At 44.9% G+C, this 18762-nt stretch overlaps 1 protein-coding gene across 2 annotated transcripts in view; it reads left to right on the top strand.

The window, feature by feature from the left end:
- Positions 1 to 18762, top strand: part of CAPN6 (calpain 6) — a 52739-nt gene that overhangs the window by 26214 nt on the left and 7763 nt on the right. For both annotated transcript variants that reach the window (XM_058847852.1, XM_058847853.1), the window contains 8 exons: positions 4816 to 4947; positions 5182 to 5390; positions 5755 to 5947; positions 9550 to 9743; positions 11327 to 11404; positions 12614 to 12809; positions 16646 to 16768; positions 18230 to 18432. In XM_058847852.1, the coding sequence (XP_058703835.1) occupies positions 4816 to 4947; positions 5182 to 5390; positions 5755 to 5947; positions 9550 to 9743; positions 11327 to 11404; positions 12614 to 12809; positions 16646 to 16768; positions 18230 to 18432 (1328 nt within the window). The remainder of the gene's footprint in view (positions 1 to 4815; positions 4948 to 5181; positions 5391 to 5754; positions 5948 to 9549; positions 9744 to 11326; positions 11405 to 12613; positions 12810 to 16645; positions 16769 to 18229; positions 18433 to 18762) is intronic.

Genomic DNA, 18762 nt, shown 5'->3' on the forward strand with positions numbered 1-18762 from the left:
GCCCTGCTTCCCTCCTCTGTCTCTGCAGGAGTTGACTCAGGGTGATGGGAGGGTGGGAGAAGGGAAGAAATTGGAAACAATTCTCAGCTCTGACAGAAATCAACCTGCTTTAAAAAATTTAAGGGAATGGTTTCTGGGCTTAAGTAGATCAGTCTGATAGTGCCTGCCTCTGTAGGTCTCATGTGCAATTGGATTGTTTTTCATGCTAGGGCTGGGTTCTTTAAAGGGTGCTGAAGTAAGAAAGCTCTAAATACTACAGAAACCTTTGAAAATCTTAATTGCAAACAATTGCTGCTCTTCTTTCTTCTTCCCTTGGCTGAATTTCTGTTTTTCTCTGAGACAGTTGACAGACCCTAATCTGTTAAAAAATCATCTTTCCCCTTTTCTGTACATCTGAGATATCTCTTAATGTTTTACAGTTAATGTTTTTTACAGTGCAGCTTCAGCTAATGCCTGTGAAGACACACAGCTAATTAATTAACCCTCTGATTGTCTTTCTCCCTATTAATAACCAATACTGCATAACTTTTACTCCATGAATATTGGTAATACACCAGGACAAGATGTTCAGGGCTGAGGGGAATTTTCTCCTTTAGCTGAATTATTCTAGGAGTCAATGCATGTATCCCTGCTCAATCAGTTCCCTGCTGTATTTTCAGTGGTCTCAAATAAAACCCATCCTTTCTTTTTTAAAGTTTTTTTTTTCTAACTGTAGGGAATTGTGGCAGAACAAGACACAAACCATTGTCTCCAGTGAGATGGGAGTCTCTTGTCTCCTGTGCTTCACGTTGTTTTGCAAAACCTCTGTCGTGAGGATGCATAGCTGGTGAAATAAATTACTTGGAGTACTCTCAAGTTGTGTTGCTGGAGCCCTACAGGAATCTCCCTTCGTTTGGAACTCATCAGAATTTTCATTACTGCTTGGATGCGGGGCTGGGAAGGCACATATGGGAATTCTGTGGGATCCAGACTCAAACAGGATTGCAAGCCAGCTGACCAGGTTGCTCTGTTACAAATAAAGGGACCATTTAAAATCAGGAAAAAAGGGGTTTGTGAGCCACTTTATTCCTCACAGCATCAGTCTGAATGTCAGATATTTCAATCCTACACAGCAAGGATGGGAGGTGGCACAAACAGACTTCTGTCCTGCAAATGAGAACCTGGTGGGACAGTGAGAACATCGGGGCTTTCAGCAGAGCCATGAGCCCCTGAAACCTCCAACCTCACTTCCAGCCCCTGCCCAGCCCAACTGGAGCTCTGCAGATGGGGTTTATTCCATCCTGTACATGTGGGAGGGCACAACTGGGGACAGCTCTGCGTTTGGACCGTGGGATGCTCCCTGCAGGCACAAATACTGCAACAACTGCTTTTATCACGTAGCAGGATCCAGAAACTGCCTTTAAACATTGCCTTGGAAATGGGAGGATGTTTCTCTCCTTCACAGCACAGATGGGGGGAAATGATGCCTTAAGTTTTGGCTTTCATATTTGCCAGATTCTCTACTGCACTGGTTCATAACTCTGGAGTTCATACAGAGTGTCAGCAGGTTCTCCCCACAGCTCAGGCACACACAACAATCCTTTCCCAGCCCCAGAACCAAGGACACCGCTGCAGCTCCAGGCCCAGAAAGTGCAAACAGCCCCGAACTGAGGAGAGCAACCTGGGAGGATGGGACTGTGTCACCTGAAATTGGACAATTAACCCCAGTATGGAAATGGACCAAAACCTATAAAAGTGAGAAAAATCGTGACCAAGTGCCCATCTTGGGTGTAGCCTTGGCTGGGCTCTTGTACTGCCCAAGGTGCATCCTTTGAAGGCCTTTTAATAAATACCCACCTTATTCTTTAACTCTGCCCAGCCCCTGTTCCAGGCAGCCTCTTTAGGTATCAGTGATGCAAGATGATCCTGAGGAAAGGGATTGGGACTCCTGAAGTGCCTGGATCTCATCTCATGTCAGTGTGTCCTCCTTGTAACTCCTGATAGTAACTGGCTTGATCCTCAACTATCCTAAACTGGGAACATTATATATCCTAACTGCTGGGAGCATTGTAGAAAAATATATTTCCAATTTTTTTTATATATATTCTTTCTAATTTTTATTTTTTTACATGCTTGAGGCAACCAAAAATGCTTGAAGATCCTCACAAGAACTGCAGAACAATATTGAAAGAGCACATTTCTCACTTGTGCTGGGGGAGTTGTGGCTTAGATAGACAAAAGTATTCCTAAGAATTTACAGTATGGCATAAGTGGTGAAAATCACCAAGCCCAGAAGAGAGGAAAGAGCTGAAATGAGCCCTTGGTTGTGCCTCAGTGTTAGTGTGTCTCATCTGAGCCATGCAGTGACAGTCACCAGAGCAGCTGTTGTAATGTATTAATGACAAAAGAACCAGAATTGGTGACATTTTCTTACTCTGTTCTTTAGCCCCAGAACTGCAGGGCTCTTAGGTGGTTTAATGAGAAAGGGTTTATCAAGCAGGACCCTGGAGAATTTGGTGACTCTGGTGGAAGCAGGGAGGTGCTGTTTCTGACTCTGCTCTTCCCTGTTTGCTTTGGACCCCAGCACTCAGCAAATGCTGCTCTCATCCATCGGTTTTGGGACATGCTGCTCTGTTTTTCCTCTGAGGACTTTGTGACATGTGAGACACACTTCAATTAAAAGATGGCAGTTTAATGTGGTTCTTTTTATCAAAACAAACCAAATAAGATCTTTGTAATACGCAGCAGTGCTTAATTTCTAAGACTAATGAAAGTTTTGGCTTTCAGTAGTGACAGAAAAGTTTGGACAGTTTTAACCCTGATGGCTCCATTTATCCCTCATTTATTACTCTAACAAGAAAAACAAACTAGAAATTATTAATGCCAGAAATGCCAGGAAATGGGATATAAAATTGAATCTAGCCCACATGGATGTGGGATGTTTTCTACTACCACGAAAGCCAAGTGGCCAGCTGATGTCAGCCCCTGCAGCTGGGTGGATTTACGTCTCTGAAGTGCCAGCCTGGAGGTGCTGCTGCCATTCCATGTCAGAGCATCCAGGGAGGCTGAATGAATCCATCCAAGATGCTGATGAGTATCTTGTATATGGTCAGTTTTCCTCTCAGGCACCATTTTGTTACTCAGATTTTTGTTAATGTCTCTTAATAAGCTTTGAATTTTCTCTAAGTGCAGACACATGAGAATTCCTGACAGAAGAGCAGTGTCATGTAATGATCAGTTGCTTGTTTCCCAAAAGGCATTTAAAATGTCAGCTGTTATTTAATGAGAAAAGTCTCATGCCAAAATCACAATTTTCTTAAGGAAAACGGCTGCAGCTCTATGAATTCCATGCTCTGAGCTGATTTCGGGTGCTAAAGCAGCCCAGGAAAACCATCAGCAGAGCACTGAGGTGGTGCTTTTCTCTGGAAATGAGTTCATCTGGCACTGATTTGTCAGAGTCACATCAGAGAGATGCCTGTGGGCTCTAGCCAGGCTTGGGTTGAAGTCCTGCTATTTTGTGATCATCATCTTTAATTACCAAAGGGCAGAGAGGATCCATAGGTCAGGAGCACAGCTCCTTCCTCTGCTGCTGATGGCAGACAGGACAGACTCCAGGAAACCTGGGCTCTCCTGCCATTTTGAAGTGAGGTGGAGTTATTTATTCTGCATTTCTAATGCTTGGCTATAGGATCGTTTCCAGAGTGTTGAAATTTAGGTTTATTAAAGTGTGAAAGAGCAGAATTTCCTGCCAGTGCCTGCTCTGCCATCCTCTCAGCCCATCAGGAAGAGCAGTGAGTGACAGGAGAGTGTCAGGAATTGAGCCCTGCAGGTTCCACACCAGTCAGGGATGGTCCCACGAGTTTTTGCTGATGTGTTGGTGGGAGGTTCCCTCTACCATTCAGCAGGATTCCTCTGCCAAGGATTTCATGGACATCCCTGCTGCAGAATGCACCTCTGTGGCTCTCCTGTGGTCCATGACAATGAGAGATTCTCCCTGCAGGGCAAGGGATAATCCAGGGAGGAGCAGGGAGACATCCCAGGAGGATCCAGCCACGCTCTGGTGGGAATCTGCACGTGGATAGAGATGGAGCCAGGAAAGGAGGGATAAATAATTCCAGCAGGAGCCAGATCCATGAGAACTGGGAGAGCCAGGGAATTAAATGTGTGCTTCACAAAGAGGTGTTCTCTTCCTGCCGTGGTGCTGAGGGGTTGGGGTCACTGCAGTGACTCAGGCTGCTGCTGAAGGAGGGTTTCCAGTGTGCAGCCAAAGGAATGGCAGTGAAGCCTTGGAGTGGCTGCCTGGAACAGAGGCAGGACAAAGAGAATAAAGTGGGGATTTATTGAAGGCCTTTAACAGGTACACCCTGGGCAGTGCAAAAACCTCACAGAGGCTGCACCCAAGACAGTCACCAGTTTTTTGGGCAGATATAAGTTTGCTCTATTTACATATAAGAGGTTAATTATCCAATTACAGCTTCAGGTAATGAAGTCACATTCCCCCAGTTTGTTCCCTTCCAATTCACTTTTGTTCGTACTTGTTGGGGCCTGAGGCTGTGAGGTGTCCTTGGGCTCCAGGCCCAGAGGAATTGTTTTGTCTGACCAAAGCGTGAAGACAGTAGTGAACACTTTATGTGAAGCAGAGTTATGCACTGTTGCAGCACAGCATTTGAAAAATATAAAGGCTAAAACCTTAAGGCATCATTTCCCCTCTTTAGAGGCTTGACAAGAAGCTCAGAGCTCAGGTGAGAGCAGCATCAATTCCTGCTGCTTTTCCTGACTGGAAGGATGCTGGGATCATTTCTGGAGTCTCCAGCAATCTCTGGTTTGCTTTTCCAGGACCTCTGTGAAGATCCCCACCTGCTTGTGGATGGAATGAGCTCCCACGACTTCCACCAGGGCAGGCTGGGGAACTGCTGGTTTGTGGCTGCCTGCTCCTGCCTGGCTCTGAGGAAAAGCCTCTGGCAGCAGGTGGGTGATGGGTGTGTGTGTGGTGCAGGAAATAAAGCTAATAAACTTTATTTAGGTGACTTGGCTGTTTCCCTGCCTATCAGCCTACCAGTGGTTTTCTCCCTGGGATAAACAAGGAGTGAATTTTGCTGGATTCAAATCTTCCCTTTCTTTAACGTGTTCCAGGGCAGTCTGCCCTGGGAACAAACCTCAGCACAGTGCACTGGCTGAACTTCCCCTTCCATGGTTTCCCAGGTGATTCCAGACTATAAGGAGCAGGAATGGGACCCCAAAAACCCAAGGAAATACGCTGGGATTTTCCGATTCCGTTTCTGGCGCTTTGGAGAGTGGACAGAGGTGGTGGTTGATGATCTGCTGCCAACAGAGAATGGGGAGCTGATCTACTGCCATTCCAACGTGAGAAATGAATTCTGGAGTGCTTTGCTGGAGAAAGCTTATGCTAAGTATGAGCTGGTTTGTTGTCCTTGTAGTCCTCAGTGTTGTCCCTCTATCTGTTTTGTCCTTCATTTCTGTCAGACTTTCCATAGGTTTTAGTTTTGCTGCTGGTAAAGAATGTAAAAAAGATCGAAAGCTCCTTCTTTGATCTCTGTTAAGGATGTAAATGGTAAAGGAATGCAATGCTGTCCACTTCAGCAGCCCAAATCCTTAAGGATCCTAGAAAGCAGAGAAGATTTATCTGCAGTCTGCTCAGGCTTTTTTGTTCTGCTCTGTTTTTCCCTCGGTGAGACAAAAACATCTTCCCTACATTCAAGCCAAATTAGAGCACTTGTTGCAGCCCCCTGTAAAGTGGTTGTGTGTTGCCCCCAGGCTGGCTGGATCCTACCAAGCCCTGGATGGAGGCTGTGCTGCAGAAGCCCTGGTGGATTTCACTGGAGCAGTGGCAGAATCCATCAATTTGGCAGAGGGCAGATATGGTGAGGTTATTTATGAGCAGATGAAGCTGTTTGAAGACTTGATGAAAGTGCATAAAAGAGGAGGGTTCATCAGCTGCTCCATTTCGGTGAGTACAGAGAGCTGGATTTTAAGGGTTTATTTCAATGAAAATATTCTGGAAGAAATACCATTATCAGGATATTGAGCATGCCCCTCCTTTGCATGTTTGGAAAATCTTTGTGTGGAGAAATCTAGCAAGTGCTTCCAGCTCCAGGAGCCACTAAATACAGTCACTACAGTGGCTGCTTGTGCTGCCACTTCACTGTGTGTCTGAAATTATTTTTTTTTTTCTGAATGGCCACAGCTGTGAATCGACCTGAGGCAAATCCACCCTAATTTACAGAGCAGATAGCAGTGTTCAATTGCTTTATTTCTTAGAGAAATCTCTTTAGAGAAAACAGCTCTGGCACGGAGCTGCTGAGATGACTTTGGTTGTGCCAGGGTAAGAGTGGAGCTGAGCTGAAGGGCTGAGCTCACCTGCTTATTCAGGAAATGCTGTTTGATATTGAATATACTGAATAATTTCCCCACTGGAATGAAGGTGCAGAACCTGCCTGTGCTGGCTCACGTGAGGCTCAGGTAACTCAGTGCCCACAGTTTGGAGGCTGTGAAGTCCCTGTGGTCAGGAGAGAGGGAATGGTTTCTGAGGAAGATTTACCTCTCTCCAGTCCTGTGCTGGAAGATGGATGAATAACAGCTCCCAAAAGATGCTTTGTGCTTCACAAAGCACCAATGGGCCAGCCCTGGAGGAGGCAAACCTTTGACAGCTGGGCTGAGCTCGTATTCTGTCTAAATCTGCAATGTCAGGCCCTGGCTGGGCAGTTCTGGGATCCTCACCTTGTCCACAGCCCTTATCACGTGTGAAGGGCTAACAAACTGCACCTGAATATTTCCTAAAAGATTCCTATTAATTTTTTTTATTTTTTTTTGATAATTGATCATGAGCCATTAATCCAGCAGCCCAGAGAAAAGGGATAATTTTCTAGGAGCTGCAGGGTTCATATCTAAGTGCACTTCAGCATCTTCCTCCCACAGCCCTTGCTTCAGTTTAAAACCTTAGATAGGGCTGATCTTAGCTAAGTCACCTAAACATTTTGCTTTAATTCCCCTCTCTGTGAATGAAGGCGATTAATTCAGAAATTGAATTCAGAAATTGTGAGTATGAAGAGAGTTGTGGAATTGTCAAGAACAAGAGAAAATCAGCTGGTTTTGGAGGTTCCTGAAAGTGTTACCTGTTTATCTGGCCCTGGCCTTGCACTGTCCTGCCTCAGGACCAAAGAGGAAACCTGCTACCGTGTGGGACACGAACTTTAACCTGAGATAGAACAGGACTGTCCCTTCCAGCAGCATCAGGAAACAGCTCAGAAACAAAAGCTTCAAGGCCTTTGGGTTTTGTTTTACCTTTTTTTTCCATAAGGCCTGAATTTTTATTTGAAGGAATTCTGTCTGATTTGCTCAGGCCAGGCTGGCAGAGCAGACTGCAGGTGTGAGTTGTTACTGCAGACATTGTTTTGGGAATGATAGATTGCTCCCAAATGTGAGAGCAGCTCTCTTTCTTAACAAGAATTTGGTGAGGTGATTGACTCAGTACAGGGAGCTGTGTTTTAAAAGGCAATTAATTAGGCAGTTGTAATTCTTTCACTGATTCCTGCCATTATGTTTCCCCCTTTCAAATTAAACACAAATCCTTCTAAAAATTGATTACAGAGAGGCCATTCCTAAGTTTGCCTGCATTTGTCACTTTTTGATGTATTATACACAGAGTGGAGCTCACTAGGTGTAGATTATTTAATACTCGGGTGGCTTCATTGCTGCCTTACAAACATGTCATCATTTTCCTTGGGTTACAGAATGGCCCTGAGCATCCCCATTTGGAAATCTGAACAGACAGGAGATGTTTCAATATCTCATTTGAATAAAGAAATAAATATCTTCGGAATGAGGTGGGAAAAGCCAGCAGTGAGAAGAGCCTGGGGGGGTAATAAAGGCAGCAGGAGAAGTTCCAGACTCCTGTGCTGTCAAGCACTCCTTGTTTGCTTTTAGCTGTGAAAAATGGGAGTGCAAGTGTTACACTGGAGGGAGCCCAGAGCCAGGAACATCAGCCAGGCTGGGGAACACTTGAGCTGATTCTTTGGGAGCTGCTGTCAGCAAGAGGCACAGGGGGCTTGGTGACACTCTCACAGTTGCCAGACCATTTGTCAGTTCCAATTTGACAGGAATTTCTCTTTCCCCCTTCTTTTATTTTCTTTTTTTTAATGTGATTTCTTACCTTTGGGGACTGAGCACTGTTATATCAGTGCAATGTTTGCCTTAGGACAAGGACCTTGTCTGTTTAGAGCAGTTAAATTTTGAAATGGGTAAAAATATCTGAGGAAGTACTGTGTGCATTTCACAACTGTGAGAAGTCCTTATTTATATTAAAATATTCATATATTTATATTAATATTTTAATGTGTAATGATAAATAATATATTTCTATTTAAATATTTGCATTAGTAACACCAAGAGGCCATGCCTCTTGCTCTCTCCACCACAGCCAAGGCTTGACTGAGCATTAATTAGGTAATTACAAGTTTACAGAGCAGGATCTGCACTGAGTCAAATCTTCCTTCCTTGAAGTCCAAAGCAATGAGTGTTTCCAGACCCTGTGGGTTTTGGGTGAGAGAGACTCAAGGGTGGCTTGGCTGGATTCAGTGAAGGTGTGGAGAATCTGGATCCAGGACCATCAAAACAACTCCAGCATCTTTGTAGGATGCTGCTTTTCTGGGTTTAGATCAGGAGATTTGGATGCATTAAATGAAATTGTGCTCTTTTGCAGAGCTTGGCTTCTTTTAGGTAATCTTGGATCAGCATCTGATCAGGCCTGGGGCATCAAACAGGACAGTTTAGGGTCAGTTTAGGGTCAGTTTAGGGACAGTTTAGGGTCAGTTTAGGGTCAGTTTAGGGTCAGTTTAGGGACAGTTTAGGGTCAGTTTAGGGACAGTTTAGGGTCAGTTTAGGGACAGTTTAGGGACAGTTTAGGGATAGTTTAGGGACAGCCTGATCACTGCTGGAAATTCTTATGTGGAGTTTATGGTGAGCAAACCCAGCTCCTCAAGCATCCTCCAGATCTTTGGCACAGGAGAGAGCCCTGCCAGGAGCGAGTGAGCTACAGCACAGCCTTCACAGATGGCTTGGAAGTTTTTTCACTTGTGCCTGTGCTCTCCCATTTTTACCCACTGCCAGATCCTGGGTATCAAATTTATCCCCACACAAGAGCAACCACTGGGCTCACCAGATAAACCCATGAGTGTCCAGGTGAGGACACCCCCAGACAGTCTGGGCACAGTCACCAGTGTCCAGAAGAGATGCCAAGATTTTGGAAGGGCTGATAAAGCTTTTCCATCAGCCCTGTCTCTAACTCTGAGGCCAGGAGGAGAGACTGGCTGCAGCAGGCAGGATTTCCCTGTGCTCTGGGATTGTCTGGCACTGGGATTGCCTGGCACTATCAACACCAGACCAGTGAGCCCCCAGCTCTGATTCCCAGTGCCGTTATTTTCCTGCACAGTCAAATCACTAAGGAGCAGAAGGAAAAACAAATTTTTCTTGTCCTTCCCCTCCAACTTGGAGCTGTCAGATTCCTGAGAGATGTGAGTTCTTTGTGTTTATTTGTCACTCTTTGTGCCCAAGGAGTCCCCTGGCCACCCCAGTGAAGCAGAGACGGAGCTGGGGCTGATCGTGGGCCATGCCTACTCCGTGACTGCCATCAGGAAGCTGCGCCTCGGAGAGAGGCTCCTGCTCTCCTTCAAGGCAGAAAAGCTGTTCATGGTCAGGCTGAGGAATCCCTGGGGGAAAAAAGAGTGGCACGGTGCTTGGAGCGACAGGTGAGAGCTGCAAACACAGTGTCAGGGGGGTGAAGCTGCGCTGGGGGCACCGCAATTTGTGTTTAAACTCTGCTGAGACACATCTGTACTCAGAGATGGCTGAACCTCTGGGCCATCTCTGCCCATCTTCCTCTGAGAGAATGAGCATGTCCTGGAGCAGTTTATGGCTCCCTGGACCTTATTTACTCCTTCCATCATTCTTCTGGCACATGGAAAGAAAAATAGCTCACGAGTCAAGAACATGAGGCTCGTTCCCAGCCTCACCGTGAGCGTGTCTGTGACTCAGTTTCTCATCTGCCATTTCCAGCTGCTGGGGGTGGTAAAAGTCTTGTAGATCATTTAAATGACTGGTGAAAAATGCTGTAAAAGTGCCACATTTGTGATTTCTTTCTAATTAACTTTCTGATGAATTTTCATGTGGCCCATGGGCTTAGCAGGTAGCTCCACAGCAAGAGAAATGATTGCTGGAGGGGATGTCTCCCATCATGGGTGATTTATACATGAAAAATACGTGACAGTTCAGCACTGGGCTCACCAGTTAGCATTCTGTATTTAACAATGCAGTGTTCTTAACAGCAGCATATTAATTTCTTATGATCCGTGCTTTAGCTAGCAAAAATCTGCTCCTTTCAGAGAGATTGGTCTGGGTGAAATGAAAAGAATGCAGGAAAGAGCTGCTGTGTCTTGTTTAAGTGGAGCCCTCAGGGTTCTCCAGCAGCCTGTGTCTGGCACAGCTGCCACTCATGCCAGCACTGAGCACTCTGACGGTGGCCCATGGCTTTTGGTCTAACAGAATTAAATTGACAATTTCCAAATAGGTTAAGAAAATGTCTGTTAGGGAGAGCAGCCTCCCTCCCCTCCTTCCAGCCACCTCCAGCTTCAGCCTCCAAGTGCTTTTGGAAGGGCAGTGAGGAGTTGTGGCTCTGTTTGTCTGCTGGAACCCATCAGGGCCAGGGTCTGGTTTGGGTTTCAGCAGGAGGCTGCTGGAATTTCGGGGCTGTGTCCCTGGAGGCTCTGGGCACTGCAGTGTTCCTCTGCAAACTGGACACCGTGCTCAGGCTCCAGCAGTTCCTTCTCAAAGCCCCCCAGGGAAATCTCAGACCTCAGGCCTGTTTTATTAAGGTGATTAAAAGACAGAGAGAATACTTTGGTCTAAGTGAAGCGTTCGATAATCTCCCGAGGAGGAAAAGCAGGTTTCATTTGAGGGGCCTTCAGGGAATGGAGTCAATCTCCTGTGACCTTGGAAACCAGCTGTTTCAGTGTTTAACAGTCCTAATGGAGGGTGTGACAAGGGAAATCGATAAAATTCTGCTCTCCTTGAGCCTATTTCCTATTCATCTCTTTCCTTTTTAGTAGCTTTCAAATCAATTAATGCTTTAAAACTCCTCCTGAAAGCCTCACACTTTCATCAAAATCATCTGCCCTTTCAGTGCTCTGATATTCCTTTTAAAACCATGGACCAGGAGAGATTTTTACTTCACTTTTTTTTTCCAGGTGAGAGTTTTTATTTTAAGTTATTTATTTTATTTATTGTTTTGATGTTTTTTTTTTTCTATTTTTTTTTTTAAATTATTTCCTTTTAGTTCTGAAGAGTGGAAGAAAGTCAGCGACTCCGAGCGCAAGAATTTGGGGCTGACTGTTGAGAACGATGGGGAGTTCTGGTGAGTGGGAGTGATGTGAAGGATTTGGAGACACTGGCTACAGTGACTGTCATTAATCTGCCATTTAACAGCTCCAAAAACAGATGGATAAAGTTATCCCAAGGTCTGTTTCTCTCAAACTCCCAAGGGATGACAGGGAAGAATAAACAAAATGGATTTAAAACTAGTAGAACAAAATTAGTAGCTCTCAGAATCTATTTAATCATAATTTAATTTAATATAATAATTTAATAATCCCTGTATTAGGGATAATCTCTCAGGAACCAGGAGAACATGTGCTGCTTTACATGGCACAGTGCCCAATATTGAACAGTGTTTGGACCAGTTAAATTTTGAAATAAATATCTGAGGAAGTACTGTGTGCATTTCACACCCTGTTCACTGACTACTGTGCCTGTCTGTAGGTCAGCCATGGCTGAGGCACCTAAAAATAGAGTTGCATCCGGTGAATTTTGATATTTGTTGGTGTTTTCCAGCATAGGAATGAGAAGTGTTCATTATCTGTACAATGTCTAGAGCTCTATTAATTTTGACCTTGCTTAAAGCTTAGATCCTTAGCCCAGCAGGTCCTTCAAGAGATGATCAATATTGCACCAAGTGAGCTGGCAGGGCTTGGAGTGAAAAGAATTCTGTTGGCTTTGTCAGGACTGGCAGCTGCAGGGTTTGGATCTGTGCCATAAATAAGCCAAGCCATGATGGTAATTCAAGGAGCCAAGCTGTTTTTCAGTAGCTCTGCAGTCCAGCTCATTCCTTTAGCAGGCACAGGTGAGATGGGGTTAAAAAAAGAGTGCAGAGGATTGAGTTCTGCTCAGGGACAGGTGTGACAATCAGGACTGTAATAATGAGGAGTGGATCCTGCTTTAATTGCAGGATTTATCAATTTAATTGATCTCTTTGGCCTTTGTAAAATGTGTTATCAAATCCATCCTGGGAGGTTCAACCAGTCCTTTAGGGGATGCAACAGAGCAGGTCCTGATCTGACCAAAAACACTGAGTGATGCTGCTCTGAATTAAGCTCTACAACTCTGTGACTGTGGCTTCACGAATATTTCCACATGGAAAGCTTTCCAGTGAATCAGTTTGTCCCCTGAACAGCTGAGCAATGCCTCCTCTTCAAATCACTGCAAGATTTTGTGTTTTGGCTCTTTGTGTGAATATCATTGCTTATTTTTAAACAAACCATTACTTCCCTGGTGTTCTGTGGAGCAGGATGACGTTTGAGGACTGGTGTAAGAATTTCACAGATGTGGACATCTGCAGGACTGTGAACACCTCCTACTTCAGCCTCCACAAGACCTGGGAGAAGGAAATGATCTATGGGGCTTGGACAAAGCATCCAGAGCCCCTGCTGAACCGATCTGGGGGCTGCTTTGATAACAGAGAGACCTTCCTGCAGAACCCCCAGGTGGGAATCCCTGTGTTTTGTGAGGTATTTCATAACAGAAACCTTCCTGCAGAACCCCCAGGTGGGAATCCCTGTGTTTTGTGAGGTATTTAATAACAGAAACCTTCCTGCAGAACCCCCAGGTGGGAATCCCTGTGTTTTGTGAGGTGCTGTGTATTTGTGAGGTATTTGGTAACAGAGAACCCTGCAGAACCCCCAGGTGGGAAGTTTTTTGAGGTATTGAAGTGGATCCACTTTTAGCTGGGGCTCCTGAAGTATCCAAGCTGTTTAGGGGTTGGCAGTGACTACCAGACAAAAATCTCATTGCCCTGGGAGTGTGCTGTGTATTGCGTGTTTCAGTGATTTTGGTGCAATTTCTCAGAAGGGTTTAGATATTTATTTAGGACTGTTCATGCTTGTGGCTGGTGAGTCACACACACAAAACACAACAGAATTACTGATCTCCTGCCTGGACTTCTTTCATTTTTCCAGTCGTAGAAAGGCAACAAATCTGATTTTCTAATGACAGAGCTCATTTAACTCCCTTAAACAGTTTGGGGATTTGATCCACTGTATGAAGTTAGTATCCCTTGGCATTAATGTAGGATTCTGGAAGTACCTGGTCTCTTCCTCAAGCTCAGCCTCCCATCATCAGCACTACAGAATTTTCCTTGTCTTGTCCTACCTGCTCATTTCAAGCTATTCAGTTTATTTGTTCATCCATTCCTACTCCTTTTCCACCTTCCTGCCCTTCTCTCTCCCAGCACATGCAAATTCAGCCATATAACTTCAGTTCCTGTCTGTGGGGTCTGGGCACCTACTCTGCTACTGCTTTGAAGATGGATCTTCCTCTCCAGATTAATTCAAAATATTTTTGGATCTGTTTCTCTGCACTTACAAGGGAGGTTTCTGCCTGCAGCCCCTGTTCTCAGAGCAGGATGCTGGAGCAGTGCAGCCTCTGCTGCTCAGATCAGATCTCAGATTCCCAGCTCATCCTGCAGCTCTTCACTGCTCTGCCTTCTGCCTGTCCTCATTTCCAGGGGGTGATTTAATTCAGGTGTTGCCCTGTAAGATTCTGGATGTGTTCCAAGTGCTTGTCTGCTCTCATTTGTAAGTGTTTATCTGTCACAGAGAGCAAAATGCAGATGTTCCAGCTGAGTGCAATGCCTGGTGCCTCTGTATTCCAGCGTGATGAAAAGGCTCTTAGCAGCAGTGCTGGAGCACATTTCTGTTATCTCAGGGTTACTGTGGCACACCCCACCATCACCTGGAGATAATCTCTGTCTGTTCTCCTGGCACTGAGACCTCCTGTGAGCTTTATCTGTGCAGAGAGGGATTGTGACACTTCCAGTCCCTCTGATAAGGCAATTCCAGGCAAGCATTTGTGTATTCTGCAGTCACCTGCTGCCTTCTAGATCATTACCAGCTGAGACAGCTGAAGAGCATCACAAGTTGCAGAGCTTTCATCAGACCAGGAGAACTTTCCTGGTTCCACTTGCTCCCCTCCCAGCCCTCCATGGCCTTGGAACACTCTGGGCTGTGGTTCAACAGGGACAGGAATTAAAATGTGCATTACTGGGTGTTGCTGCATGCTTATATCTCACTTTTTAGGTTCTCTTACACCCCCTGGGACTCTCCCTGTGCTTTCTCTGCTGCAATGGGTGAGATAAAGCACAAATCAGAGCTTGGCATGGACCTTGTTCAGCAGAGCTCCAAGGCAGAGGGGTGTGGATGGTTCTGGAACCAAGGCAATCTCAGTATCTACCTCAGAGCAAAGCTCAATAATTTGCTTTTTAGCAGCAGTTGAAGGAGAAGGGAGGGAGGAATTGAACCAATGATGATATTCCTCTCCATGCTGCCAGGGAATTTCTGCTGGAATCAGAACATGTGGTGCACATGGTACCCAGCTGTGCGCTGCTGCAGGTTTATGTTTCTATTTATTTTCTTCACATTTAAATGTCTTTGAGGATGGGAGTGTAGAGCATCTGTCCAAACTTGGGGTAAATTACGTCCTCTTCCCTTCACTGGTCCTGACTACTCAGGTTTGCCCTCTGCATGCACAAAGCAAAATTTAAAGGAGTCTCTAATAATGAACAAATTAATTAAATTCCTGGTCATGTAAAGAAACACCTGTCTGACCTTCTTTTGTTCATACTTATTAATGAACAGGTCTGGTAGTGGTTTTTAGTAATGTGTTCAAGTCAGGTTTAGTAAGATGGGAACTGCTGCTTAAACTTGAGATAAATTCCTTTGATTTGTCATAAACCCAAGGTGACTCAAGTTCACTGTACACAGTTTGGATAAAATATTTGCACGTTAAAGGTGCAGGAGTCTTTCTTGGCCGTTTTTTATGGAGTATTCAGGAAAACTGAGAAGTCCAAAATTAGCATTTCTGTCATTCTCACATTAAATAAGAACCTTAGATGCAGAACAAAGTGCCTTTTAAATAAGGTTTGAAAGAGTCCTTCATTTGCAGGTCCTGTATAAAGATGTTTGACATTTACAGGCACTGTTCAGTTTAAAGGAGAATCAAAAATTATCTAAGACCCCATGTGGAGTCTGTTGGTTTATTTTTTTAATCTCTCTCCTCATTTATAGCTAAATTAAACTTCATCTTCTGTCTTTTGCTTTCAAATGAGGTGTCCTCCTGCTGACTCCAGTTATTTTGTACCTTTCTCCCAGGCTGTCCTTTATATGAGTTCATAGAATTAGGGAATCACAGAATGGTTTGGGTTGGGAGGGATCTTAAAGCTCATCTCATCCCACACCTGCCATGGCAGGGACACCTTCCACCATCCCAGTGTGAAAAATGAACTTCACATAATTTTTATAGAATTTAAAAGTTTAATAAAAAAAAGACAATTAGGAGAAAAAAATAAAGTAGAGTATACAGATGTGGCCGGGTGTCTCTGCATTCAGCCAAGAGAGCACACCTTACTAACAAAGGATTGTCCCTTAAAAACAGAACCCTACTACATGTCCATAAATTCTCATACATATTCATAAATTCTTCTTAGGATCTTTGGTGTTCTTCTGTTTAGTTTTCTCTTGCCCCCTTCCCAATAGATCAATCCTCTTGGCCCCATTGAGATTTACATTCCCTGATACAAGAAATGCAATAAATTCCTCCCCCCAGAGCTCTGGTCACTGCTGTCTTCATCTGGGTAAGATAGTTTACAAATCCAGGAGTTCTCTGCTATTTTTTTTTTTCCTCAGTCTTTGGTTTATACAAACAAAAGCAGTTTTTATTTTAATACTGTGCCATAACCTAACATATATGTATTATACTACTATTTCTAAATTTCATCAATAACAGAAATAAAGAAAACTATATTAATACAACAAAATTTCTCATTCTTATACACATAACATTCATTTTAATATTTGCAAAAAGCCAACAATATAAAATGTATTTATAACACCAGGCTGCTCCCAACCCCATCCAACCTGGCCTTGGACACTTCCAGGGATCCAGGGACAGCCCCAGCTCCTCTGGGCACCCTGTGCCAGGGCCTCCCCACCCTCACAGGGAAGGATTTTTTCCTGACATCAGGTCTAAGCCTATCTTGCTTCACCTTAAGGTCATTCCCCCATCTCCTCTCACTAAGATTACCATTTTCATCAACACCTTTTATTTTTGATCAACACCTGATACTTTTGATTTTAAGATCCTTGTTATTAGCACTGATTCTCCAGCTGGGAATTGCTGGGAATGTGCAGCTACATGGAGAACTCTCCTTCCTCCCCCAATGCATTTCCATTTGCCTCCTTTGTATGAAGATATTTCCTGGTGATGGCTTCACCCTCAGCCTCCTGAGGCAATTCCAACAGTTTTTCTCTCTTCTCTCTCCTCCCAGTACCTCTTTGATGTTACGAAGGCCGAGGACAAAGTGTTGGTGTCATTGCAGCAGGAGGATCGCCGGCAGTACAAGAAAGAAGGGAGAGGAGACAACATCACAATTGGCTTTGAAATCCTCAAGGTGGGCAGCCAGCTGCTCTCCTGGTGCAGAGTTTGTTCAGTTTGCTCTCTGCTTCACCCTGGCAGTGAGATCTTTGGTAGATAGAGCCAGGATTATCCTGGGGTCTGGCTCTATGCTCAAACTTCGTGTGAGCGCTGCACTCAGGCCAGGGGAACTCAACTGAGTTTAGTTCAGCTCAAACTTTATTTGAATAAATTTCATTTATTTGAAATAAATAACTTTTGCCCCTTGCAAAAGGATTTTAAGTGCTTTTCTTACCCCAAAACTTTCTAGAGAAAGGCAAAATTATATTAATGCTTGAAACATGGAGAGTTTTGGTTTTTCTCCTTCTTCTGCCTCCATTTCATCAGCAAATGCAGCCAGGTGAATGAAGTTGAAAGGTCTGCAGTTTTTCTGTTGCCACTTAGGAAAAATGTGTTTTCAAAAGCTGGACTAGTGAGCAGGAAATGAATATATGGGAAAAGGAACCACAGGGATCCCAAAAGGTAATTTAATGGCACTCTTGGGACGAATTGAGTGAAATGAAAACACTCAAACTCAGAGAAGGAGGGAAGCAAAGAAACAGCGATTTTTCTGCTCTTTCACTGGAGGTAATCCTGTCATCTGCTGCTACAGCTCCTGGGACATCATTAAATCTATAGCCCTACCCTAAAAAAAAGTCAATTTTTAACACTTGGTTAGATGTGCTGACATCTGCATCACACCTACTCACTTGCCAATCACCTGTTAACCACATATATTGAAAAGTGTGCTGCAGAAAGCAGAATAATTTCCCTTGTTCATGCCTGTAATTTGGAGAGGCTTGAAAATCACAGCTCCCTAAAAGTTTCAGTGCTCTATTTTTATTTCTGATCAATACTTTTTCTATTTTAGATATATTCTAACACACCAGGCTCATTAGTATGACTAAAGGCCTTGGTTAGAGAGCTGCCAGAAAAGAATGAGGGGCTGCCTTTCCCCCAAGAGCTGCTTGAGAGAGCTTTGGATTTAAACTGTGCTCTGGCAAATACCAGTCCCCTGGAGGGGATGTGAAGAGTTAAGCACAACTTCAAGGCATAGAACAAAACATGAATGGTTATCCTGTGGGTTTTGTATTCAGGAAAGGGCAAGGAAAATCCAGCTGTGTGCATCTGGATTGGGAGCCTGCTGTGAAAGCTAGAGGAAGGAGGCAGAGGGATCTCAGCCTTGTCTGAGCAGGTGCAGTCCTTGGGGTGTGTGCCCAGTGCTGGAAGTGTTCCAAGCTCTGCAGCAGCATCCCAGCATCTCTTTCAGTGGGCTCCTGTCTGTGCCAGCCCCAAACTTTCACCTGCCACAGCTTAACTGGATGAGAAAACGCTTGCCAAATGATTTGCCTTTATTGCACATTGCGTTTTATGGCCGTGAAAAGCTGCGTGGTGCTCAGGGAGAGCCCTGCCCTTATCTCTGCTGTCCCTGCTGGCATTAACCCCTCTCCTGCTGCAGGTGGAGGACAACAGGAGGTACAGGCTGCACAAGCTGACGGTGCAGGAGAGAGTGGCCACGTCTCCCTACTCCAACACGCGCAGCGTGTTCCTGAGGAGGAACCTCCAGCAAGGCCGCTACGTCCTCATCCCAACCACCTACATCCCAGGTGTCCCCACAAAATTCATCCTCAGGCTCTACACAGATGTGCCCTCAAAACTCAGGTGGGTGGCAGCTGCAGGAGATGCTCCTTAGCCCACGGGCTCCATGGAAGGGGTTGTCAGGCTGTCCTCCAGCTCCCCCTGACTCGATGGCTCATGGGCGCCAGAACCAGGCCCTGGAGACATCAGGGGCATCTCTGAGACTCTCCAGGTTTGTCATGGTCAGGAAATGTTTAGTTGGGGACCTCTTGGACCATTCATTTTGAGTCTTTTGGCTTTTTTTAGTTCAGTTCTTGCAGTGGCCTCCAGTTCTAGGTGAGGACACCGAGCACTGGTGCTTGTGGTTCCAGCTGGTATTTGTTTCTGTGAGATTCATCTCCTCTGAAAGCAGTG

This window comes from Poecile atricapillus, chromosome 12 (genome assembly GCF_030490865.1).
Source record: "Poecile atricapillus isolate bPoeAtr1 chromosome 12, bPoeAtr1.hap1, whole genome shotgun sequence".
Lineage (NCBI taxonomy): Eukaryota > Metazoa > Chordata > Aves > Passeriformes > Paridae > Poecile > Poecile atricapillus.